The sequence below is a fragment of the Colletotrichum acutatum genome (genome assembly GCF_030867785.1).
Source record: "Colletotrichum acutatum strain CBS 112980 chromosome Unknown BDZ83scaffold_7, whole genome shotgun sequence".
Classification (NCBI taxonomy): domain Eukaryota; kingdom Fungi; phylum Ascomycota; class Sordariomycetes; order Glomerellales; family Glomerellaceae; genus Colletotrichum; species Colletotrichum acutatum.
In genome coordinates this window covers 62,351-86,076 of record NW_026849001.1, presented here as the reverse complement: position 1 = coordinate 86,076, position 23,726 = coordinate 62,351, and the positions used below count along the sequence as shown (strand labels likewise).

Here is a 23,726-nt window from a genome sequence, read left to right as displayed (position 1 = left end):
GCAGAGAGAATTACGGCCAGCGAATCTCTTACAGCCCAACAATGGGATCATGCAATGGGCTGAGTTGGCAATTCATCTGCCAGTCAAACATTGGATACGCTCCCGGACTCTGGATCCGGGAGTCTTGGACTCGTCGAGGGAAGGGTCGGAGACAGTCTCCTGCTGTAGTGAGGTGGCTGGTAAAGAGACGTGAACCAAAAAAAAAGTTCCAACTGCCCCACCATGGAATGAGTTGCCCCTCATTGCCGCTTTAACTCGAGGTGGCCATGGACAGAGCTTCCTTGAGGTACCCAAGCTACGATATTGCGACGCTGAGCTGAGCAACCTTTCAGCGATGAAGTCACTGAAGCACACGAGACCTGGCAACTCGAATTTGCTATATCCAGCTTTGAATTACCCCAGGCTTCTCAGCCTTGCATCCCTCCACCGTCTGAAAGCCTTCCTGGTCGTTCATTTCCATATTGCATGCCTCGCTTGACAGGATGCAGCAATCAGACATAGCGTCCTCGCCGCAGATGACAGGTTACAGCTTCCGCCGTATTCTCTTATCCGATCTGTGCTAAAAGAACCCGATCAACGGAGACGCCGCCCGGCAACCCGGAGCTCCCAGCTCAGCCACACTGGAAACGTAGCACGGCGTGTAGTTGTCGCCCGCGCTGTTTCTTGTTCGGCTTTCCACACAAAGCTCGAAACACAGTTTCTGGACACAGCACGCATAGGCAGGTACATGTCGAAGACGAGAGCGAGCCCGTGAACGAGGTTCCAGCCCAGAGGTTGTATGCGAGATGCGATATGCGAGGCTGGCATCCGAAAATCCCATGCCAATCAGCCCCCTAGGACCCCGGGCTCTCGTTCCCGCAAAAGGCGTCCATACGCGGGTACGCAATTTGAACCACCAGAGCCGCGACCCCATCGAGCCGTGTCCAGGAGAGTACAGCCCTTGCAGCAGGCAGCTTGGTAGGCCCGTCGTTCGGTGGTGTCGGCTTCGGGGTGCCTGGATGTATCTGCCAGACTGCCTGGTCCGTCTGCTGTGCTTCCGTATCCGTTTGTCACCGCCTTTGCTTCCGCGGTCCCTACATGCTATCTATGCTATGCAGACGACGGGGAGGAGGCAGGTAATAGTGCTGTGAACCAAAATAGATTGCCTATGCCTGCTTGGCACCTTTGCCCGTGTCTTTGCTGCTTACGGAACAAGATGACGTACGACTCGTGGGCGAATGGACGAGCAATAGGACGGCTGGCATGCGGTTTGCTGGCGCAAATCCGCCCGCCGCCATCGAGCATGAACCAGGCGGCCGCGGCGGGAATCTTGTTGAGAGTCTCACGTGGGCGTCGAGGAGCGGCCCTCCGTTCCACAGTCCATGAGGAGATGGGATGGATTGGCGATACTGTGTGAGCTATCTGCCGTGCCGCAATGCTGTCCTCCCTGTCCAACTGCTCTCCGGCGCGAGATGATCTCGGCCAGGCTGGCTCCCATGATCCCATGCTCTTGGCCTGGGTCAACCTTGTATTCTCATTTAGACCGTAGCGTGCGTGCAGGTGGTGGATGTGGGGATGGCCTTGAAGATAATAGAGGCGTCACAGTCGGATTGATAATTGCGCACTGTAGGGCCCGTGGCTTGGCTCGATTGGTCCGTGGTCGAGGCCGTGGAGAGCTGAAGGGTATTAGGTGAGCACCTCTCACCGTCGGTTTCAAGCTGCCTGGAGAGCAGATGGCGACTGACGGATAGGGTGACGAATGCTCTTTGTTTGAATTGTCACTGCCTGGTGGCTTGAAGTGATAGATAAGGCACGGAGACTGACGGGCTTCTTGTTGGTATGTATCTTCTCTGTATTGAGTACAGTAAGGAAAGACCGAGGAACAATTCGTTCGGATTCAGTACCTGCCTCGAGAATTCAGTAAAAGTGTATTTATCCGATTATCGACAGGATATTCGCATTGCCCACCAGCACCCAGACCGAATTGAAGGCACGACCCCCAATTCGACTTTAGCCACCGGAATCAGCGGTCCAAGCCGGAGAGAAGAAGACGATACGGAAAGTCGGAGGGTCGCGCATCTCCTCTGCAATATCAGAGGTTCCTCTTTGCCTTCGCACCCCAGTATCACCAAAAAAAAAAGGGTGAGTGAGTGAAGTGTGTTCCCTCCCGTACCCCACCACACTACTTTGCCAGTCCTACGCAGTTAGCCCCCCCGAGCAGCAAAGGAGCAAAAGCACGGGCCATCCCCGAAGAGGACGGGGGAGAAAGAGGCGAGAGTGAGAGAGAGAGAGAGAGAGACAGAGAACGCGCAGCCTCCCAATGCTCCTAATGGGGTTTCTCATTCCTTTGTTAAAGCGGCAACTCAATCCCCGGGGCGGCGCTGCCACTTTCTGCCACCTGTTCTACCTTACGCTCCTGCCCAGCCTGCTGCCCACCTCACCACGTCCATTTGCTCACCCACAAGTCGGGTTAGGTCTCCAGCTGCTTTCTGACATCGAAACCTGGCCCGCCAGACAAATCGCAGCAGCCAACGAAACGCCGAGGAGGCAAAGCCAGCGCTCACCGCACTGTGCCTGCCATTCCCACTCTTCTCCTTCTTCCCCCCTCCTCCACCCAAAATCGACTACCTCTCATCTTCCCGTAACCTTTCCCACTTTCGACCTCACCACCCAACGACGTCCTCTCCCAAGTTCTTTGCCATCCGCTCAGGACTTTTGCCAGTTCCATCTCGCTCCTACGATTCCGGAATCGAGTGAGCTGTCTTCGTTTTCATCTATCTTTCTTCTATTTTTCCAGTCCTCACCCACATCCTAATTCAAAATGGAAGGTACGTGACGCCATCTCCATCTCTGCCAGCAATTCACTCCCTGCTCCACGACTCCGACGCCGCCTCACATCCCCTGGCCTCATCGGAGTCGCGATGCTTGAGTCCATCAATATTCGTCCTTCTTCTGCCTCACTTGCTAACATGGATCTCTGCAGAGGAGGTCGCCGCCCTCGTTATCGACAATGGGTAAGCTTCCCCGCCGTCTCACCGACCATTCCGCCTCCTGGGCCCTCAAAGGGATCTGGCCAATCGTCAGCCCTCCCGATAACCCATTGGCATATGATCCATCGATACAATATATCCTACAAGGAGTTTGGTTCTGACTTGTTTCCAGTTCGGGTATGTGCAAGGCCGGTTTCGCCGGTGACGATGCGCCCAGAGCTGTCTTCCGTAAGTTCCCCCTCATCCGCAGAAAGCAATCTTCTCCGTCAGGGGCACACGATTTCGGTCACCCACACTCGAGAATGCTGATTCTAACCGTCTCTCAGCCTCCATTGTCGGTCGCCCCCGTCACCATGGGTAGGTTTTTCTCTTGCTGCGGCAATGCCACTTCCCGCGCCGCGACCTAACACGTGCACAGTATCATGATTGGTATGGGCCAGAAGGACTCCTACGTCGGTGATGAGGCACAGTCGAAGCGTGGTATCCTGACGCTCCGCTACCCCATCGAGCACGGTGTCGTCACCAACTGGGATGACATGGAGAAGATTTGGCATCACACCTTCTACAACGAGCTGCGTGTCGCCCCCGAGGAGCACCCCGTCCTCTTGACTGAGGCCCCCATCAACCCCAAGTCCAACAGAGAGAAGATGACCCAGATCGTCTTCGAGACCTTCAACGCCCCCGCGTTCTACGTCTCTATCCAGGCCGTCCTGTCTCTGTACGCCTCCGGTCGTACCACCGGTATCGTCCTCGACTCCGGTGACGGTGTCACCCACGTTGTCCCCATTTACGAGGGTTTCGCTCTTCCCCAGGCCATTGCCCGTGTCGACATGGCTGGTCGTGACTTGACCGACTACCTCATGAAGATTCTCGCTGAGCGCGGTTACTCCTTCTCCACCACTGCCGAGCGTGAAATCGTTCGTGACATCAAGGAGAAGCTCTGCTACGTCGCCCTCGACTTCGAGCAGGAGCTCCAGACCGCTTCCCAGTCCTCCAGCTTGGAGAAGTCCTACGAGCTTCCCGACGGACAGGTCATCACCATCGGCAACGAGCGTTTCCGTGCTCCTGAGGCTCTGTTCGCTCCTTCCGTCCTTGGTCTTGAGTCTGGCGGCATCCACGTCACCGTCTTCAACTCCATCATGAAGTCCGATGTCGATGTCCGTAAGGATCTGTACGGCAACATTGTCATGGTATGTTTTCTACGGCGGTCCCAGAATTTAGCTACAGCAACTAATGAATCTACAGTCTGGTGGTACCACCATGTACCCTGGTCTCTCCGACCGTATGCAGAAGGAGATTACTTCTCTTGCTCCTTCCTCCATGAAGGTCAAGATCATCGCTCCCCCCGAGCGCAAGTACTCCGTCTGGATCGGTGGTTCCATCTTGGCCTCCCTGTCTACCTTCCAGCAGATGTGGATCTCCAAGCAGGAGTACGACGAGAGCGGTCCCTCCATTGTCCACCGCAAGTGCTTCTAAGGTAAGTCGACGGCGGAGCGAAACGGAAGCATGCGGTAAATACTGATGACAAACAGCGTCTTACTTCCCGAACCACATTCTCGCCCTTCCGAAAACACATCGATTCCAAAGAGGCAACGACCGGTGCAAGGTCTCCAGGGCGTTGCATATACCGCAGTCAGGTCTTATATTGGCGAAAAGTTGTTGACATGGTCAAGAAGTTTGGGTCGACCCTTCTCCAGAAAGATTTGGTCCTTGTTTTGTAGCAGGGTGCGCGTGGGCGCGTATAGGGGCGGATACGTCTGCAACTGAGGTCGATCATACAATACACTTTGCTTACTGTTCCCGAGTTTCGCACACTCGCTTTTTTAGTGATGTTATAATTTCACGAGAATGTTTTAGCCAGGAGTAGAAATGGACCGATCTATTGATACAGATGTTGCTCTAGGGGAACAAGTCATGTGAGGTACTATGTATTTGTACTTTGTACAGTGGAGCCAGGATCACCTGTAAGGGAGGTCTTTACTTCCTCAGAGCTTGGGTCGCCGTTCGTCTCGTCTTGAACGGCCTCTTCACTAGTTCCATCATCGCTCGCCTCACTATTTGCTTTTTCCTCTTCAAGCTGGCGGTATTTTCTCTTGCTCTTCTTGGATGCACTGGCGGCCTTTTTGCGCTTCACATCGCCAACAATGGCGGCACGACTTTGGTCGCCATTCTGCAAGTTGTCAATATTTTCGGCCAAGATTTCGCGGGCAATCTTGCGATTCTGGGATCGGGATCGGGTGGCTTGGGACTTGACGACTATGCCAGTGGGTATGTGTTTGAGCTGCACGGCCGAGCTCGTCTTGTTCTGTAGGAAAGGTGGGGTGGTTAGCAAGAAAGAACGTGATGGGAGGGAAGCTCCTAGTCAGTCATGCGGTCTAAATCGAGTCGCATCAAGCTCGAGGGCCGGCCGCATTGCATTGCATGGGTTGGTAGAAGGGACGAGCAAAGGGGCCAAGGTAGGACTCAGGTCAGTGGGTTTTACACGTACAATCTTCTGGCCACCCGGCCCGCTGCCTTTGAGGTAGGACTCCTCAATATCGGAGTCTGGAGGGGGTTGGGGCCGAGGTGGCATCTGGTGCCTCTTTAGCGACGAGGAGGGAGATGCGCTGAAGAGGGCGACGAGGGGCAATGGGAGTGACAGCAGCAGCAGCAGCGCCGGCCTCGCCGTCGTAGGCATACCAAGGCCTCGGCGCATAAAGGCATTGGCGTTGGATGCGCCCGCCAGGAGGGGTAGACGGGTTAGAAGGGGTAGAGGGGGAGGCATCGCGCGCGCCGGGCCATTGTCCGTGGGTTTGCGGAGTGTTGGCGGTGATATGGGTGAGGATCGAGGTGAGGCTTGCTGGTGAGGTTTCGCCAGGTTCGAGGTTCGTTGCGTTCACGGCGCGCGTGGTGGGCCGGGCGGTATTTCCAGGATGGGCCGGTTCGGATGTGGAGTGTCAGCAGCCGGCAGACGGCTGGAGGCCGAACGGGAGGTGCATGACGATTAAGGTAGGTAGCCAGGCGTCCAGGTGTTGAGAAGTTGTGCTGAACTGCTAGTTCGGAAGTTTTTGGGCAGGTGAGGCGACCAATGAGAGGTTGAATCTACTCACTCTTTACTGGAAGGCGACCTGTAGATTAAACCCCCACTTTTACTTTGCTGGCAGTGTGGAACCTTTCTTTCTCTCCTTTCCCCGTCAGTGCTTTCTTCCCCTGCGGATCTGTCGGGTACAGCTTTTTGGCGGTGGTGCTTTGCTCAGTCACTGCTGCTTGTTTTGTCGCGTGGGCGGGCCACCAATTTCACTGATAAGATTCCCTCCCCCCCCGTCCCGCGCAGACCCCGTCCTCGGATGATATCCTGAGAGTTCGCCTTTTCTCAACCCGCAAACTTCCCTTGGATCTGCCTCCTCTTCGCCTCAAAAGACGGATTTTACAGAGGTTGTTCGAGATCTCGTAACGACGGACGTCAACACGGCATTTATAAACGAATTGGCAGAGTAGAGCCTTTTAATCCTTACCGCAACGAACGTCCCTTCGAGAAATCGACCACCTCCTTTTTTTGGTTACCCGTGACCGCCGCCGCGACTTTCAACCTCCGTCAAACGCCGCGAGAACAAAGCGAGCGAAGCCTCCTCCCCTAAACCTTAGAGAAAACCTGGATCATTCATTTGGGAATTTACGAGAAAACAACAAAATGTCGGCTCTCCAGTCCTTCAGCAAGTGGCTGCACCTGAAGCAGTACCAGATCGAGGTCACCTTCAGCGTGTACATCTTTACGCCCCTGGAAAAGTTCATCTTTTGTACGTGAACCTATCTCGCGACGACAAACCGCCGCCGCCACCTCATTTCCTCCCCTACGAAGAATCCCTCCGGCTAACAACTCCCTTCTTGCAGACACCGTCCTCTTCCTCCTAAGCAGCTTGACAATCATCGCCACCGTCCTCTACCTACCCCAGCACATCGCCTTCCTCATGAGCCGCGCCTGGTTCTACATGCACGGCGACCCGATCGACGCCGTCGTCGACACCGTGGTGGACGCCGTCGAGTTCACAAAGGCAGCAGTCGAGAGCGTGCTGATGGCCGAGAAGACGGGTACCACTGCGGCCGCGCTGGCTCAGCAGACTGTCGAGCTCGTCAAGGAGTTGTAAAGATTTTCCTTTCATGGAAGAGAAGTTCCTGCGTTCCTCGCCACGCACGCACGCAGGCCAGCCGACAATTTTCTATGACATGACAACGATGCATGCCGAATGAACGAATGGGAAAAGAAGGGAGGGTAAGAGAACGAACGAGGGAGTGGGAGAGGAGGATCTTAATGGCGAAACATGGACGACCAGACCGCCCGATGAAGAGCTCGAAGGGCGTGTCGCATGTTGCGCGCGCGAAGTGTCGTTTATTCGCTTCTGGTGCGGGCGTTTCATTCGGAGTTTCTTTTTGATATGAACCAAGCTCAGTTCCGGTTCAGATACGAAAAGGCATATACATTAACATACTATAAACTCGCATCACATGCGGCCACGCGTGTCTTTTAATTCATATCCATACATGCATGCATAGGACTCGGTTCTAGAAGATCTTTTGAGCGTCTACTGGAGTAGGAACGCGTGTGCTTCAAAACGTCGAATTCATTTCATTCATTCGTCGGACTTGGACGGCGCCCCTAGTCCTGTGAAGCTGTATACCCGCAAGGAACTGTCTTCACCTGCGATGCCTAATTCGTCTGTGCTGCTATCGCTCTTTGATGGTCGCCATGCGAGTTGCGAAACGGGTTTCGGGAGGCATAGGCTTCGAGGTGAGAGGTCAGCTGCGATGTTCAAGTTACGTTAAACAGAGTGACAAGGGGAAACTTACCTCGACGAAAGCTGGAGTGTGCCGGCCGGCTGGAACGTCTCAGGGGTCAGCGTGCAAAGAGAGATCTTGCCAGACTCGGTGCCGACGGCAAGGGCGAGCTCGCCACCGGCACCTCGTCTGCCGAGGAAGTCGACAGCCGTGACGGGCCCGTCAAAGGCAATACTCGAAGCTAACGTGAACTCGATCTTGCTGACGCCTTGCTCATCCTTTGCGGCCTCTTTGCCAACCCAAACCTTGGCGTTCTTGTCACGTCCCGCCGTAACAAACACCCTACTGCTGCTACCATCACTCGTCGACAGAGGCGCCCACGCGGCGTCGAGAATCATGCGCGTGTGGCCCTTGGGGTTCGCCTGAAGGAGGGAATACTGCTGCCCGTCACTTCCACGCTCGAAGACGGCCCACTGTCGGTCTCTGCCCACGCTGAGGAGGAAGCGGTCGTCCGAGGAGAACCGCAGCCTCGTGGCGGTCAGAGTGTGCGCCGCCAGCGGTGGCCTGACCTCGGTCCAGCGCTCCGTCTCAAAGACGCGGATGACAGCATGGTTGAGAGAGCTCGCCTTGCAGGCGCTAGCGATGAGCTTGCCGTCGTGGCTGGCGGCCAGACAGGAGATTTCGTAGCCATGGCCGTAAAGCTTCTCCGTCTCCGGCCAGAGGGTGTGCCGCGAAAGAGACTCTTCAAAGGGCGGGTGGTCAATGTCGAGCATGGACTTGCGGACAACGGTCGCCGGGTCGACGGCTTCGCGGTCGTACTGATCGTCGGCTTGGACTTCCTGGTCGTCGTCGACGGCGTCGATGGCCTTATTGGAGAGGCCTAGCACGGGCATGTTGGCGCCATCTGGCATAGATTCCGCGGGTGCGCCGCTCTCGATCCCGCCCAGGGTCTGGAGCATCTTGGCGACGGCGCGCGGCTCGCTGAAGACGCGCATGAGCTTCTCGTCGGCGCCTGAGACGAACTGGGAGGCGCCCAAAGTGTCGATACAGTTGAGGTCGTAGCCGTGGATCTGGGGACGGGACATCTCATGCCACGAGCGGGCGCCAATGACGGCATCACCGCGTTTCCAACGGGCGTGGAGACGTGTTGTCTGATCCGAACTCGTGGACATGAGATAATCCCCATCGCGGGACCACGCGATGCCCGTGACGGTTCTAGTGTGGCCACTGACGGCGATGGCGTTCCTCCACTGATCACGCTCATCGTCGTAAACCCAGCGGCGCCAGCTGCCCGTCCTGCCCAGGCAGACGACGGACTTGCCGTCGGGTGCCCAGAGACCTGTCCAAAAGCCGCCGATGCTGCCCGTCGCCGTCGTCGCGCCCTTCTCTCTGCTGATCTCGCCTAGCCTGACCATGCTGACCCAGATACCGGAGGTGCTGTCGGCCTCCCACATGGCGAGAGAGTTGTCTGCGGAAGTGGAAAGCAGCTGAAGCTTGCATTCACGGCTAGTGAACCACTTTGCGCTGTAGATCCAGTCTTCGTGGCCGAGGAGGAGGGCCTCGAAGGTGATGGAGAAGTCCTTGCCGGCGGACTGAAGCCGGTGGGCCTTATTTGAGGGAGACTTGCCCGGCAGATAGGCACCGCTTAGAGGATCTGAGCCTTCCGCGGCGAGTGACGGCAATTCCTTGCCCAAGTGCAGACGCCATAGTCTGACATACTTGTCTTGACTAGCCGAGGCGAGGAGCAGGTCACTATTCGCCTCCGTCTTCTCCCACGTGAACTCCAGGGATCGTATCCAGCCTTCGTGGCCCGATAGAGTAGCCTGGAGCTTGAAGTCGACGGTCTCATCGTCAGCAGCGGCGACGAATATTTGCACAAACGTTTTTGTTCCTGCTGCGGCCAAGACAAACACATCTTCGGCCTCGTCGAGCGCTGTGAGAGCCAAGCATAGGAGAAAGTACTTGGGGGCGGTTTTGATAGTCTGGCGCAGCTGTAGCTGACTGCTGTCAAGCTTCCAGATCTTGATGGTTGCGTCGGCAGCCCCTGAAGCCAGAAGAACCTGCTTATGGGTCCCCTTGGACCGCAGGATGGCGATACAGTTCACGGGTGCCGAATGATTGTGTATCGTCTGAATGCACTCCCCTTGGTTCGTCTTTGGGTCCACTGCCCAGATCTTGAGTGTTTGGTCATCTGAGCCACTGATGAGGAGCTTGCGGTCTTCGCCGTCCACTTGGGGCAAAAATTTGACTGCTTTGACAACCTCCTTGTGCCCACTCAGGAGAGTTGTGATGCCCTCTGCATTTTGTGACTGATTTATGAATCATCAGCATCAGGTTGTAGAGCAGCGGACTGGGAGAAGGGCTTACAGACGGCGCCCACAAGGCAATGTTGCAGTCAGCGCCAAAGGCAAGAAGACCACATGGGCTCCAGTCGGCGACGGCAGTCTGCCTGTTGGCTCCTGTTGACAGATACTCTATTGAGGGCTGTGTGCCAGCCATCTTGTCTCTTTCTCTTCGTCTCCTTCGTCGTCGCTTGGAGATGCTGCGTCGAGGAGTGACTCTGAGGGTTGACAAAATGCGGCAATGTGATTGGCTCACGGCTCACAGTCAAGAGGTGAAGTTGAAAATTTCTTAGTGGGGGCGGGGCATCTCTCGGGGGGCGCCTGTTTGCCTGCCCGCCTTACAGCGCTTGAGCCGCCGCACCGTTGGCTCCACAGGTAACCGGTAGAGGCTTGCGCTTGCCATCGGGGCGCCTAGCCCGACTACCTGATCCAGTGATGCCCGCCTGCTCAGGGCCTTCGTCCCTCCCCAACACTTGACAGTGTACCTACCTAGGTAAGGTACCCAGTGCCTTACAGACGCCTGACGTGCCATCCATCCATCCTTCCATCGCATCTTTCTCACACTTGTCCGTGCCGTGCCGCGCTTCAATCTGACAAGCAAACAAACTTTATTACCATTACATCTCACATTCTTCATCTATTCTCCGACGTCTCGCAGCTGCCGGCACTTTGGGTATCGTGGGAGATTTATAGTACCAAGCCTCGCAAAAGAAAAGAAATGACCGCAGAAGCTGCAGATGCGGGGGAGAAGATCGCCGTCGTCGTCGAGTTCTCGTGAGTCTCCATTCTCCGCTCACCTCTCTGTACTCTCATCTCTCTTCTATTCCATCCTGTGGCTCAAGCAAGGTGTTTCTTCTGGACCGGTCCCGTCTCCCGGACTTTGCCCTGAGACCTTTCTACGCAGGCTGACGGGGTCGATCCGAGGACGATTTTATTTGCATCTTGCATAGATCATTCAGGAACGAATGCATAACTGACGTGGTACCTGGTGGGCAGCGGCGGCCTGGAGATGCTCTTCTCTGATCAGCGGCGTCACGCTCTCTCCATCCCGGCGGTGAACAAGGACGGCAAGCCCGCAACTATTGCCTTTCTCATCAAGTATCTCTGCGAGAACACGATGAAGGACTCCAGACAGGAGCTTTTCGTCCTAGATGGTCATCTGTACGTCTTAGAGTCGCATCACCCACGCGCCGTCTCCATCCTTGGGCATATCTTCATTTCGGCCTCGCCTGGCTCTCTGTTTCTCCTATTCTCACCCCAACGTCCTGTCCTATGCACGCCGTATATCGTCACTCTGGAGTCTTTCTCAAAATCTGCGATGAACGTGCAGAGTAGCTATATCGAATGCAACGCTAATGAGGTCTCTCTAGTCGCCCTGGCATCCTTGCCCTCATCAATGACGCGGACTGGGAGCTCGAAGGAGAGGAGGCGTACGAAGTCCAAAACGGTGACAATATCCTCTTCGTCTCGACGCTTCATGGAGGTTAGATGGAGAGGGGGGCGTGGGTGACCTTTTTCGCGGGCCAATGACTCCTCCTTTCAACAAGAGGGGCCCTGCAAGTGTTCCGGCCGTATCTCTGGGTCCCCTGAACTAGCAGGATGCATCCTTCCACTCCCAAGCCTACTACCTTTCCCCGGGGGCCCGGCAACGATAGAACGACGTTGAAACTCAGACGCCCTCTCCTCTCTCGCTTCGTGCAGCCGCATTGCATCGCCTCGATTAGTCTGCGGCCGTAGCCGTTGACCCGGCGCCTCTCTTCCCCCCGGCCCCGGCACGGGGAGATGCAACTCGTGCTTCCGCCGTTGGTCTTATTACGCTGCTACAAATACACCTCAACCCTACGGAGTCATCCTTTCGTCATGCGCGCCGTCGACGCAATGAAACGTCCCGGGAGATATTCACCCCTGACCCCCGCCGCCCTGCCACTGCCAGCACCTTGCTTGCCGCATGTCTCGTGGTCGCATCGTGGCGGCAGCTCTTCACCCCTCGTGTTCCCCTTGCACCTTGGCTTGGCTCCCCCCAGTCGCCCTGAGTTGCTTTCGCCATCATCTAATCTCTCCTAGTAAATAACGGTATGCAACGTCGATGATGGGACGCCTAGCGGGATGGGCCTCCGGGAAGCCTGTCAAAGTCGCATGCCCTGCCGCGCGCCACCCTGAACTATCACGAAAGACGGATAGCGCAACTCTGGCAAGATTAAGAAGTGTGTTGGCGCCACGCAGGGCGAATGTCGACGGTCGGGGCGGTCAAGGGTTCACATCCAATTGTTCACTAGCTTTGCGGCCGAGAAGATGGAGGATTGGACTGGATCAGCGGGTTCCATATCTGTACATCGACGCTGCTGCACCGTAACGGGCAACGGAAATGTGCCACAATGCACCTCTAAACGAGGCCTTCACCAAGAAGCTTCTGTTGAGCCGCCAGCCACAAGCCCAACTCGCTTGCTCGCGGCGAGGGGCGCGAGATTGCCGGCTCCTCCCTCCTCCGGACCCTTCCCCCGGCGTGCGGGCACTTGAAGACGGAGGCGGTGAAGAAAGAAGGGGTCCGTCACGGTGATCCGATGGTGTGCATTTGCAGCTGTGATGATGCAGCCCGGCAATCCATCCCCATCTCTTATTTTGGGGAAATTTCAATATGCTGCGCACGTCCATTTGTGCTCTGCGCTGCACGTCTTCGGCTTCCCACCGGGCTGCAGGAAAAAGCAAATGGGGACAGTTGCATCCCGCGCGTGCGATCCTAATGGCCCAAATCCGCTCTCCCCCCTCTCTCTCTCTCTCGCACACACTCTTCCTCTCGTCTATGTATGTACGTACGGATACCAAACAATTACAAAAGGGACCAGACAGGGAAGAAGATTAAAACACACAGGCTCCATATGTTCTCGAAGGAACCAAGGAACTCATGCCTCGTCTGGAGATACGCACGTAGCTGTAGGACCCCCACACACATGGCAGACACTTCTCGTAACTTTTGCTCGATATGGACGAATACCCTCTTTTTCTTGAATTCCTTGGAGATGTCTCTGATTTCCCAAATGTCCAAGACTCCCAAGATTGTTACCGTCGCATCTGCAGAGGATTCCGTACATTCATTAACGCAACGGCACTAGGGACGGTTCATAACGTTCTTCTACTAAGCATGTCCGGATATAAAGTATGCCCTGTTCAAGCTCAGGTGAGAGAGGCGCTAGAGACACGACATTTGTGGAACGTGAGAATGGGGTGAGCGGAACGTAAATAGCAATACAACTGAGACTAGCTTGCTTCACGTCTTACAGGAGTTGGGACCTTCTGCGGCCGCAGTTTACTGTTTACCAGGTACGACTACTGCTTCTGCTGCTGCTTCTGCTGCCTCTGCTTTTGGGTTGCCTGTCGGCCTTTTTCAGGCGGTTGTTCCAGATCCTGCTGGTGGTTTCTGTGCAATGCTACTCGTACCAAAACTAATAATGTAGTAGCAGGATGTGGAACCTTTTGTAGGACTGGAGAACAAGGAATGGAACACAGCAATGGACGTACGATCGAATACCACGCGGCGAGTTGTTTGAGGGTCAGACATGTGGGGAGAAAGATGAGTCGTCTAGCACGTGTTGTTTTCTCACGTTACACAAGCGGACTTGGTTATTCGGCAGTTGTTATTTGTTTACTTCAATGTTTGATAGCGGGAATCGGGGTGGATGATGTAGGAAAACTCGCATGTAGAGCTGCCCACGTGAGTAGTTAGCGCGAATGGAGCGGATAGTAGACAAAACCATTCAAAGTACATATTGCATGGTTGATAGATGGTGTCGTTTTCAAGATACAGGTCCAGGAGTTTATTAATCATGAGTTGACTATTTTGACCAGTTGGGATACAATCCACAATCATAGGAGCACAATGCAGAACGTTCCTAACTTCCTTGTAGTTAGCCATTATTTCTTGTGACGACTTGCGTCTGCATGTTTTCTGTTCAAAAAAAAAAAAGCACTTCCAGCTAGAGTCCTAGTGCTAGCTTCTTGTTGCTTGGTTGCAGAGGTTGAGTCTGAATAGGAAACAGACGACAAGGGGAGCGCTGGAGTCTGATTGGCAATCGTTTTATACTTCTGAGAAGATTACTGCAAGCTTCTCTTGAACATCATTTACCCTGGGGGACATTTTATTCGGTTGGAGATGAGAGAAACATTTTTAGACTACATTAGTTTGAACACTGCCATCAAGATTGTCAACCGGTATAAAAGATTGCTCGCGGAGTTCTTCTCAATAAGTGATACCGATTTTCACTGAATAGTAAATGACACTAGAAAATATTTCCATGAGTAAAGTTGCTCACTAGACTACGAGATTGAAGAGTCTCTGATACTGTTATACTCTATAACTCAATGTCCAGAGTCTTGGAAATTTGGCAGTACTGAGTTGCGAAGACTAACGAAGCTTCCCTTGGATCTTGTAGAGAACTTAAATTACAAAACGCATCAAGTGGATAATCCCAATCAGAGAAAAGAAGATTGAGTATTTTTCTTATTCAAGAACAATTTCGTTTCTACTTTAGTGATTGACCCTTTCTATGTCCCTTCCTAACTTGCTGGACTCACCGTCCACATCAGAAGTTGTAGGTAATTACAGAGTCTCATTATCAGAGTCTAATTACATTTCTAGTTATAATTCCCTTCCCCACACAAAAGTTTCTCGCACCTCATGAATAAGGACAAACCCAATTTCCAATTCTTAATCTCATGCCGAATCCGTAACATTAAACTTCTCAGCGAAAGGATCCCAGCTCGCATCCGTATGCCTCTCATACTCCATCAAATCCGCAATCGACGCCGCCTCCTCACCACCATACACCTCTTCGATAAAAGCCAGCGTCGCGTCGATGCCCGCAGACACCCCCGACGAAGTCCACACGTTGCCGTCGACGACCCACCGCGCTTTCGCCACCCACTCGGTCCGCGGCCCGTGGACGACGGTGCTCGCCCACGAGGCCTTGTTCGTCGTCGCGCGGCGGCCGTCGAGCACGCCGGCGCGGGCCACGACGGAGGCGCCGGTGCAGATGGAGACGAGGTAGCGCAGGTTCGGGTAGGTCGTCTTGATGTAGGCGATTGTGGCGTTGAGGTTGGGCGAGCGCGTCCAGAGGCCGCCCGGGACCATGAGGACTTCAATGTCCTTTGGTGCTGTCGCGTATGTGTGTGTTGGGAGGATTTTGGGGAACTGTGCGTCCAGCGGAGGGCGTTCACGTCAGCACTGGGTGACCGTAAACTCGGCGCGGAAGCTGATGCTCCGTCGAAAGAGGGGAGAAGTGACTCGAACCCAGGAAATAGGGAAAAGAGCAAGGAGGTCGTCACTTACGAAACTCGAGTTCTTTGCATTCATGGCAGCGGAAACGGGCTCGACGCTGACGGGGTCCATTGCCTCAGAGATGAGATACAAGTTCATTTGGTGGTTTTTGGCCAGCAGCCCGAGGGCGTCGAGGGGGCCAAAGACGTCGAGCATCTCAAAGGCCCGGTTGATGATCATGCCAAAGTTTCTTGGAAGAGGGTTTGGTGTGGATGTAGGAGTTGATGATGCACTGGTCGTCGAAGGGCGAGGGATGCCTTTGGTGACTTTGTCAATACTGAGGCCATGCAGACTAGTACACTGAGGTTTTCAGAATCCAAATCGTAGAGCAAACAGGACCACTTACACGCTCTGACCTTGGTAGAGGTCTGCGTTTCATTGTGTGCTGTGGCCATCGCGACGAGATACACCAACAAGAGGCCAATCACGGAGATACAATGTCGAGACAAAGCATGGGAGAGCAGCATCCTGGCGAAGAAATGCGATAATGTGTCAATACCGGCCGATCCAACAACGATATAGAGACCTAGTAATGCTTCTCTTTACTACACAGTGACACGTCTATCCGGGGAAGAGCAAGCTTATATCGTGACACGGGCTCGGACGTCCTCTCATGCTTACACGCCTCACCGTGGCACAGGGAAGAGGGGCCATCAACCTCATGTCCCGGGAACTCATCCCTAGCACTTCATCTAAACATTTCCGGAAACAGAATCCGCAGAAGGGTGGCCTTATTGGCAGTTTGCCCTACATGCGCGTCTACCATCCCGTCCGTCATTCGTGAGCCGGGGTTAGGGTAGGACCTTGATGTTGTGCAACAATCTGATTGGCGAAATGTTTTCCAAAAAGTTGCTCACTGATATATTCGATCTACCAACCCGTTGAATCCTCTACGGTGACATATCTCATCGGGCCAGATCCGCTGCTAGTAAGGATCGAGTGTTTTCTTCGAAGGAGGATGCAGCTTGAGCTTCTTGGCGCGCTCTTTTGAGAACATTACCGGATTGGGTAATTTGCTCAAGACCCTTGAAATCCTGATCAAGTATAGTGACATTGACAAACTAAACCTGGATCCAGCAACAGGGAATAAGTAGAGAGACATGAGCAAGTATTGTTTGAAGTATGATTGATTGAAGATTAGACATTTTCGTTAAAAAAACAAAAAATCGACCTAAACAAAAATTCGCCTGATATAACACCCCAGTGTCCCATTTGCCCAATTCACATGCTCCAAGTTGTAGGTACTCCATTATCTTTATTCATACCCCATTTTCAAACAAACGTCTCCACAAAGCGGTGATAGAAAATCATGCCCAGCCAGCCGATGACTGGGAACGCAGCCAGCCTCCGAACCCAGTCGAATCGCCCCTTTCCCTTTGCAGCAACCCTTGGCCTCTGAGTTGGGACCGGTGCAGGGGTCACGACAGGTTTCTGTGCAACAGGCGCCACGACGACTTCTTCCTGTTCCATTTCTTTTTTTTCCTCGTTACTCCCCTTAGAAGCTGCAGGGCCACTTTTCTTCGGCCGGAGGACGAAGCAGGGCGCATTCTTGGTAGAGACTTCACCGGTCACGGCGCCCAAGCTGACTGCCTGGCGCGGGACACTGGCCTTGGTCACGAGGAGATAGGGGCTGCCCTCCACCTCGACGACACAGTTGTGCCACGGCGTCGGGATATGCAGCAGGTCACGGGAGGTCATCGGCGTCCCGTCCGGTGAGAGGCCCTCGACGGCGCGGACGACGGCGGGGTCAAAGAGTTGAATGCCAAATTTAGGACCGGCGTTGTTGTGGCTATTAGATAAAGAGTTATTAGACTCAAGCATGAAGGCGTAAAGAGAATTATTTGGAGTAGAACGTACGCATGGATAGAGAGACGGACGTGATTAGGAAGAAGCAACTCGACTAGGTTAGAGTATGCTTGGTTCCTCTATTTCGTATAGTCAGCAATCTGAGACAAAAGGGGAACCACGACGTAACATCATTGGTGCAGCAATTCAAGCTTACCATGATCATCTCAAACGCCACCTTGGGCGACAACTTCTTCCTCTGACTTCGCGTCATGCCCAGAGTGAAAGGGTGAAGCTCGAGGTCCTCCAGCATGAACCTCGAGAACCCGCGATACAGAGCCAGGATAGCCGGGTTCTGCGACTTGATCTTGGCTCGCACCGCAGACTCCTGGGGCTGGCAGGCCGCCATGAGGATCCGTCTGCAGAGCTCGGCCTCGAGAGTCAGCTTCGTCTCAACGTGGTGCTCTATGCTGGGGATGTTGAGATCCTCTGACAGAGACGAGAGCTTGTGCTGTGACTTTGACTCGTTGAGTTCGAACAGGTCAACGAGCGACTTGAAGCCGATTCTGTCAGTGTTGCCTTTGCTCATGCCGACTGTACGGTTCATCTCCTTCAACTGCTCGCCGTACACATCGACATCTTCATCGTCGACTCCGACTAAGTGAGGGATGTCAGTTGTGTGAGCCACGGAAAATTGCTTTTTCACGCCCTCCCATTGCTTTTGTTGGACTTACTGCAATCGCTAAAGACGTGACCGTCACTGATAATCCACATCTTGGCACCCGGCTCATACACCCTCTCAATAGCCTCTACAAACTCGTGAAGCCGCTCCAGAGCGAGCTGCTCCCCCCGGTCAGGCGCTTTTCCAAGGACCTTGTTGGTATTTGACGATTTACACGGGAACGCAGGAAGACAGAGTTCGATTTTGGCCTGCTGCGAGGTGAAGTGTCGAACACGCTCCGTGAAATACGCCTTGCCGCTCGCTTCCCACTGGTCGTCCTTGCCCTGATACCTGAGAAAGCTATCAAACAGGCTGACAATCTCGTATGTGGCGTCCGTTAGAGAGGCTGTAGAAGCACCACACTTCATCCGCTCATGGTCGCGGATGGCAAAGTCGGCTTGGTCTAAGAGTAGTTGAACGAAAAAGTCATCAAATTGTGCGCTGGCTGCGTTTTGTTGAGAAGTAGCGGCGGCGTCGATGATGAAGCCCGCCATCGTGTGTGAACCGCTCTGTTGCATCTCATAGAGCTTTGAGCCCTGAAACGGCCCGTCGAGATTTGCGAACACATTTTCGCTTGGTGCCGTTGTCGTTTCTCTTGCCGTCTGGAACTTCTGGCTGGGGAGGCTGTGGCTGATGGACGAGGCCCAGTGCTGCTGCACGCAGGCTTTCTGCGGCCCGGTGCAGTATAGCAGCTGCCCTTGCCCGTCATGGACGAAGGCGGCTTGGAATCGGTGAAAGATGGAACTGCCGTCATTAGGGAATTCCATTGTGAAAAGAATAAAGAATTAAGAATATGAGTCGTCTGATGTTGGAATAGTGATTAGGGAATTATAGAGGTTCTTGATGATGTCGTGGCTTGTTGATTAGGTAGGGAATCCAGTGGTTCCTCGGCGAGGGGGTTATTATAATATTAAAAACAACAATGTAATCGAGCGATTCGAGAAAGCACCAATACTTCTAGAAGTGTTCCTTTGGGGCCCTGATTAATTTGATTGGATGCGGCTTCGGGTTCATGTGGTACGATTATGTTCTGGTAGGTATGTTGCGTGAGAAAGGAGTCCTCCTCCAACTCGAGGAATACCGAGGCGGCTGTGAAGTGTATCCGCCGTACGACCAAGACTGATCCAAGAGGAGAACGAGGCGGAGGCATGCGTTTGTGCCGCTTCAACGCAGGTGGGATTGCTGTCAGCTCAACACAGGAAGGAACAAAAATAAGACAGATACTGCTGGATGTAGATACACGAGGAAGCCCCGATGGTTGCCGAAGGAGGAGGGTTTAGCAAGAAGTTCTTCAGCAGAAGGAGGTGGCGAGACAGGGGATGATGCCTTCCTAGTCTAGTCCACAGGAAGGTTGCATAAATGGGATCACCGAAGAATCCTGATTCAAGCCTTTGCCCGACTTGGAAGAAATGCGAGAGAAGGAACTATGATCGTTGTACATGTACAAAGTACAGCAGCAGGGCTGGGGCCAATGCTGGGTAGAAGAGGAGGAGCAATCCGCAGCTTAGGCCTTGGGGGCATGAACAAGATGCCTGTAGCGGGCAATATACAAGGGAACGTAATCTTTCCCTTCGTTCCTCCTTTTTGGGGCTCTTGGTGCTGTTTCCCTTCTCTTGCATTTGTCCCTTGGCTGAGAAAGACCGAATTCCTTGCGGTAACACAAGATATCCAGGTCTTGTGTCCCCACTGAGCTGTGACCAGGGTGTCGTTCAGGCTCATTGTTCTGTGTACAGGTACGAATACGCTGCCTGGGGTGCGTACTACTTACTTTGTACGCGAGGAAGGGGCCATCTGATGATGAGATTCCATGGTCAGCCCCTCGAGAAGCAAGCAAGGATTCAAGTGTCCATGAAAAGTGGGGGTACGACGAGCCGTTTGCCAGCATCGTTCAACGACCGTTGTCGTTAGTCGGGAGGGGGAGGCCAGTCTCGATGTTGGAAAAGACGTGTGTCTCCAACAGTTAGACTGAACAAAGAACGCTGTTCGGCACAGACCAAGAATAAGTCAAGGCTTCTCATCCGAAGGAACGAACACGACTAATCAAATCCCATTAACATCACGCCATTAAGATCACCTTGGGGCGAAGGTCAAAAAGTCTCCACTACCTTAAAGGACCTTGCGGAACCTGCGCGCTAAGCACCAAACCTTACATCTCGGTCTTGGGTTGCCATATTTCTCTTAGCTCAAAAGCTGTCAGGCCTTGGCGTCGTCGTTGTCCATTTTTCGAAGACTTTAGGTAAACTCACAAAGGACATGCTGGCAGGGATCATGAAGGGAAGGGAAGAGCAGGGCAGGGCATTGCCAAGGCACGAAAGTCCGATGGCTGCGCTTCCATGGGCCGCATGGCGGTCATTTCTTGCAGCAAAAAAAAAAAGGCAGACGAATGATTTTCCCACAGAATTTACCGCCCCAGTTTCTCACGCGCGAAAAAGGTGGTTCCCACTCGAGTGCATATATCTATTTGTACTTTGCAGTTTGCATGCCCGCAGCACAGGCAGGCTACTTGCTGAGATTCCGCAAGATACCGCAGCCAACATACGCAGCATGCACCGACTATGGCGCGGCTCTCTTGGCGTTGGAATGCGGCTTTTCGAAAGTTGGAGTTGCATTCGGGTCGACGTGAGGTTCTTGGACATAGAGCAGCACAAGAGTTGCTTTCCATTGGGTGGATCGGCATGCTTTCGCTTCTGGTGCATTTCAACGAAGATCGAAGCGGCCTTCTCCAATTATGCTTGTCGATTAATTTAGAAGCGTAACCCCTGGTTCTTAATTATGGGGAACCGAGAGTTCGGTCAGGGATGATGCGGGAAGTACCTGTTCATCGGAAAGTAGCGTCTTATTATCACTATGATTATCAAACTCTGTAACCCTATCTAAACCCCCAGAGAGCAAATCAAAACTCAATCTACCCAAAACCGCCCGAGCCCGTAGATCACCCAGGCCCGCCTAGTTCACGACTCTCTTTTCATCGTCAACCCTGTCTGTCAAAACCAGCCGAAGTGCCCGAGGATAAAGGGGACCGGCCTGGAGAAAAAGCGAACAAGAAGCCTTTCGTCAGCGCCGAAAATCTGGAAAGAGTGGAGAATTCGGTCTACCGCGGGGACATAGGCAGTGAAAGGCTTAAACTTACCGGAGTCTTGCGGTCAACCCACATCGGGTCCAAAGTGAAGGAGAACTCACGGACCAGTTGGATCAGGGTAGTCCTCATTTCCAACATTGCGAATTTCTCTCCGAGGCATGCGCGTTTGCCTGAGATAGAGTCAGCAGGACTATCTCGGTAAAATAATTCACCACTCTTCGTATGGAATCTGTCTTACCACCATGAAAGCTGATCCACTCCCCCTTTACCCGGTGGCGGCGGTAGTTTTGCTGAATGACTTCTGAGGATGATCCCCACCTGAAAATGTGAGCTTCATGATAGTTCGACGAATGTGCACTTGTAAGACAAACCGTCCAGGGTCAAACTTGTCTGCTGTGGGACCCCATGCAGTCGGGCATCGGTTTGTTGAGTAGCAGTGGTAGCCGACATATGTCCCCTTTGGGATTACGACCTCGCCGCCCAGCAGCGCCGTCTCCGCAGCTTTCCGGTTGATCAATTGACCAATGGGAGGGAACAAGCGCAGGCACTCGTAGATGAGTGAGGTGAGATACGGCATGTCTTCTTTGGCCAGATCTGCTGAAGACTTGGCATCCTTGGAAAGGATTTCTTGGCGCAAAGCCTCTTGCGCCTTCTAACACCCCACCAGACTTGTCAGCAACGAATGCACGCGTGAGACGGCACGGGCCTGGGCAGGTTTGCTGACTTACAGGATGTTTCGCCAAAAGATACAAGCTCGATATCATAAGCAGCTGTGGGTTCTCTTGACCGGCCACAAATGCCACGGTGAGGTTGTCGAGGAGCTGCTTCTCATCCCACATGCCCGATGCTCTGGCGTCGAGCATGCGCTGGCCGAGCTTCTTGTCGGATTGGTCTGACAGGGATGATGCCTTCTCCACAGGCATGTGGTGGCTCGCCTGCAGCGCGCGTTTGAGCTCGTTCTTGAACAGGCCCACAGTGCGTCGGGCCGCCAAGCGAGACTTCAGCGGCAACCTGTCGAGGAATGGAAAGCTCATAAAGATGGGCTTGAAGATCTCCCTCTTGACCGCCGTCTGGAGGAGATTGATAGGAGCATCTGCCCTGTCGAGTGCCTACGACGAATCGGCTGCGGTCAGCACGCTGCGAGACCCCCTGCTAGATTCGGTCTTGTCGTGGGGGCCAGGGCGACTTACATGCAACTTGGTACCCAAGACGGCTTCGGTGAAGTTGGAGACGGAATACCGCTGCAACAGGTCCTGCACAGCAACGCCGCCGCCTCCACCGCCGGCCCGCTTTTGGGATTCACGAAGGAGACGGCACAGGCTGACTGCGTTGCTTTCGATGATTTCGCCATCGAAATTCCTCTGGAGGCCTGGCTTGATGACCGACCGATAGTTCTTCCAGACATCGCCTCTCGCCGAGATAACATTGTCGCCTGTTTCCGAGTTAGAATTTTTCGAAGCACTAAGGGTGGCAAAGAACACTTACCAAGGAACTCTGCCAGGACGCTGTGAGGAATCTTCTTCTGGTTGCCGCTCTTCTCGTACAAATCTTCATCTTTGAATATCTCAACCAGATACGAGGGTCGATGTACCAAGATGTTCCATTGCGCGCCGAAGAAAATCTTGACTGCTCCGTGAGTACGTAGCGGCTTGTCAATGTACTGACGGAAAATGTCCGACTGGTCAACGTCCTTGAAGAAGGGAATGAGGGCTACCCAGAACGGTATCGCCGGGATGTTCTGCGGGTATCTAGGAGGCAAGAGAAGAAAGTAGTAAACGAGTCCAAGGAGCAGCGCTCCGAGGAGTAAAGCCTCTAGCAAAAATAGCAGCATCTCGTCGTGAAGGGCGTCTGCGGTTACGATGTCAGTCGAAGCTGTGACAAAGAAATAACAAGCTTATATGTTCAAGGGCCGATGTTCCGAGGAAGCGAGAGAAGACAAAAAAGCAACGGTAGCACTTACAAGGATCGAGATGTGACCATTGACAAGATGGAAGCAGTCTTCCTTCCTTCTCCTCAGCCCTACCCAAAGTAAGGTAGCAGAAACTCTAGCTGCCTAGAGATGACTTGCAGCAGGAGACCACAAGACAGGATCAGGAATTACAGTCAGGTAGGCATGAACAGAGGCTTCGTCGTCTTCTCGAAATAGACCGCATATGCGTGTTGGTGGTGGAACATGGAACATTGCATTTTTGCCTTGGGATATCAGATGTTCGTCGTACAAATTTGTCTGCAGACCTAGGTAGACCACAGTCAGCGGCACACCGGGCTGTGCAATGCCCGACGCATCGGTCAGTCGCGCCAGACAAAGTAAAGAACAAAAGGCCACATCCTTGGGAAGGTTTATTGGCCGCCAAGCGGGCCTGATGCGAGTTGTGATGCCAAGAAGGACCAGACAAGGAATGGAGGAAGCAGAAGATGCAGCGAGAGAAAGAGAGTTTGATGAGGTTCTCTGGACTTTCCCAAGGCGGGTTGGCGTAAAGTGGACCAGGGACGTGCCTTCAGGTACGTATTGCCGCCGTAAAGGTACCGGTACTTTGGGCGGAGCCTCCCCGCATACGCCCGCCAGAGAAATGCGGCAGTGCCCCGATGAGGATTCAGCAAGAAGTAACTGGGGGGGCCGGGGTCGGACGGATCCTTCCTGATCACTGCCTTTGACCTGTACGGAGTACGTTGCTACCTTTACGTGTAAGACTGAGAAAGGCTCGCCTAAGAAGCCAGGGGTTTATTAAATGGACACTGAATCGTTCATACATACCTTACCTTACCT

The 23,726-nt window shown here is 53.7% G+C and overlaps 9 protein-coding genes across 9 annotated transcripts; 3 read left to right on the top strand and 6 right to left on the bottom strand.

Moving 5' to 3' along the window:
• Positions 1-825: 825 nt before the first annotated feature.
• Positions 826-1,485, bottom strand: BDZ83DRAFT_647017 (uncharacterized protein; the record flags this gene model as incomplete). The annotated part of the gene is made up of 2 exons (XM_060510032.1): positions 826-1,073; positions 1,188-1,485. The coding sequence occupies 2 exons, from the start codon at positions 1,483-1,485 to the stop codon at positions 826-828; spliced, it is 546 nt and encodes a 181-aa protein (XP_060370295.1).
• Positions 1,486-2,800: 1,315 nt separating this feature from the next.
• BDZ83DRAFT_747465 (actin) lies at positions 2,801-4,445 on the top strand (the record flags this gene model as incomplete). The annotated part of the gene is made up of 6 exons (XM_060513442.1): positions 2,801-2,807; positions 2,963-2,993; positions 3,142-3,197; positions 3,296-3,326; positions 3,388-4,159; positions 4,215-4,445. The coding sequence occupies 6 exons, from the start codon at positions 2,801-2,803 to the stop codon at positions 4,443-4,445; spliced, it is 1,128 nt and encodes a 375-aa protein (XP_060370294.1).
• Positions 4,446-4,893: 448 nt separating this feature from the next.
• BDZ83DRAFT_566731 (RF-1 domain-containing protein) lies at positions 4,894-5,541 on the bottom strand (the record flags this gene model as incomplete). The annotated part of the gene is made up of 2 exons (XM_060503881.1): positions 4,894-5,274; positions 5,458-5,541. 2 exons carry the CDS (start codon positions 5,539-5,541, stop codon positions 4,894-4,896), a joined length of 465 nt encoding a protein of 154 aa, XP_060370293.1.
• Positions 5,542-6,639: 1,098 nt separating this feature from the next.
• On the top strand, positions 6,640-7,093 carry BDZ83DRAFT_747463 (uncharacterized protein; the record flags this gene model as incomplete). The annotated part of the gene is made up of 2 exons (XM_060513441.1): positions 6,640-6,745; positions 6,840-7,093. 2 exons carry the CDS (start codon positions 6,640-6,642, stop codon positions 7,091-7,093), a joined length of 360 nt encoding a protein of 119 aa, XP_060370292.1.
• A 483-nt stretch (positions 7,094-7,576) lies between these two features.
• On the bottom strand, positions 7,577-10,220 carry BDZ83DRAFT_566962 (WD repeat domain-containing protein; the record flags this gene model as incomplete). The annotated part of the gene is made up of 3 exons (XM_060503904.1): positions 7,577-7,727; positions 7,794-10,030; positions 10,089-10,220. 3 exons carry the CDS (start codon positions 10,218-10,220, stop codon positions 7,577-7,579), a joined length of 2,520 nt encoding a protein of 839 aa, XP_060370291.1.
• Positions 10,221-10,781: 561 nt separating this feature from the next.
• Positions 10,782-11,551, top strand: BDZ83DRAFT_747461 (ubiquitin-like modifier 1; the record flags this gene model as incomplete). Its single annotated transcript, XM_060513440.1, has 3 exons — positions 10,782-10,837; positions 11,060-11,224; positions 11,434-11,551. The coding sequence occupies 3 exons, from the start codon at positions 10,782-10,784 to the stop codon at positions 11,549-11,551; spliced, it is 339 nt and encodes a 112-aa protein (XP_060370290.1).
• Positions 11,552-14,575: 3,024 nt separating this feature from the next.
• On the bottom strand, positions 14,576-15,997 carry BDZ83DRAFT_602011 (DJ-1/PfpI family protein). The gene is made up of 3 exons (XM_060507143.1): positions 15,721-15,997; positions 15,387-15,631; positions 14,576-15,248 (listed from the first exon to the last, which is right to left on the bottom strand). Exons 1-3 carry the CDS (start codon positions 15,839-15,841, stop codon positions 14,772-14,774), a joined length of 843 nt encoding a protein of 280 aa, XP_060370289.1. The 5' UTR covers positions 15,842-15,997; the 3' UTR covers positions 14,576-14,771.
• Positions 15,998-16,646: 649 nt separating this feature from the next.
• BDZ83DRAFT_566751 (pyoverdine/dityrosine biosynthesis protein) lies at positions 16,647-18,647 on the bottom strand (the record flags this gene model as incomplete). The annotated part of the gene is made up of 4 exons (XM_060503882.1): positions 16,647-17,163; positions 17,232-17,299; positions 17,377-17,816; positions 17,894-18,647. 4 exons carry the CDS (start codon positions 18,645-18,647, stop codon positions 16,647-16,649), a joined length of 1,779 nt encoding a protein of 592 aa, XP_060370288.1.
• Positions 18,648-20,692: 2,045 nt separating this feature from the next.
• BDZ83DRAFT_398334 (cytochrome P450) lies at positions 20,693-23,067 on the bottom strand. Its single transcript, XM_060502830.1, has 7 exons — positions 22,920-23,067; positions 22,445-22,807; positions 22,150-22,391; positions 21,688-22,068; positions 21,331-21,611; positions 21,198-21,277; positions 20,693-21,129 (listed from the first exon to the last, which is right to left on the bottom strand). The coding sequence occupies exons 2-7, from the start codon at positions 22,788-22,790 to the stop codon at positions 20,972-20,974; spliced, it is 1,488 nt and encodes a 495-aa protein (XP_060370287.1). The 5' UTR covers positions 22,791-22,807; positions 22,920-23,067; the 3' UTR covers positions 20,693-20,971.
• Between the last annotated feature and the right edge of the window lie 659 nt (positions 23,068-23,726).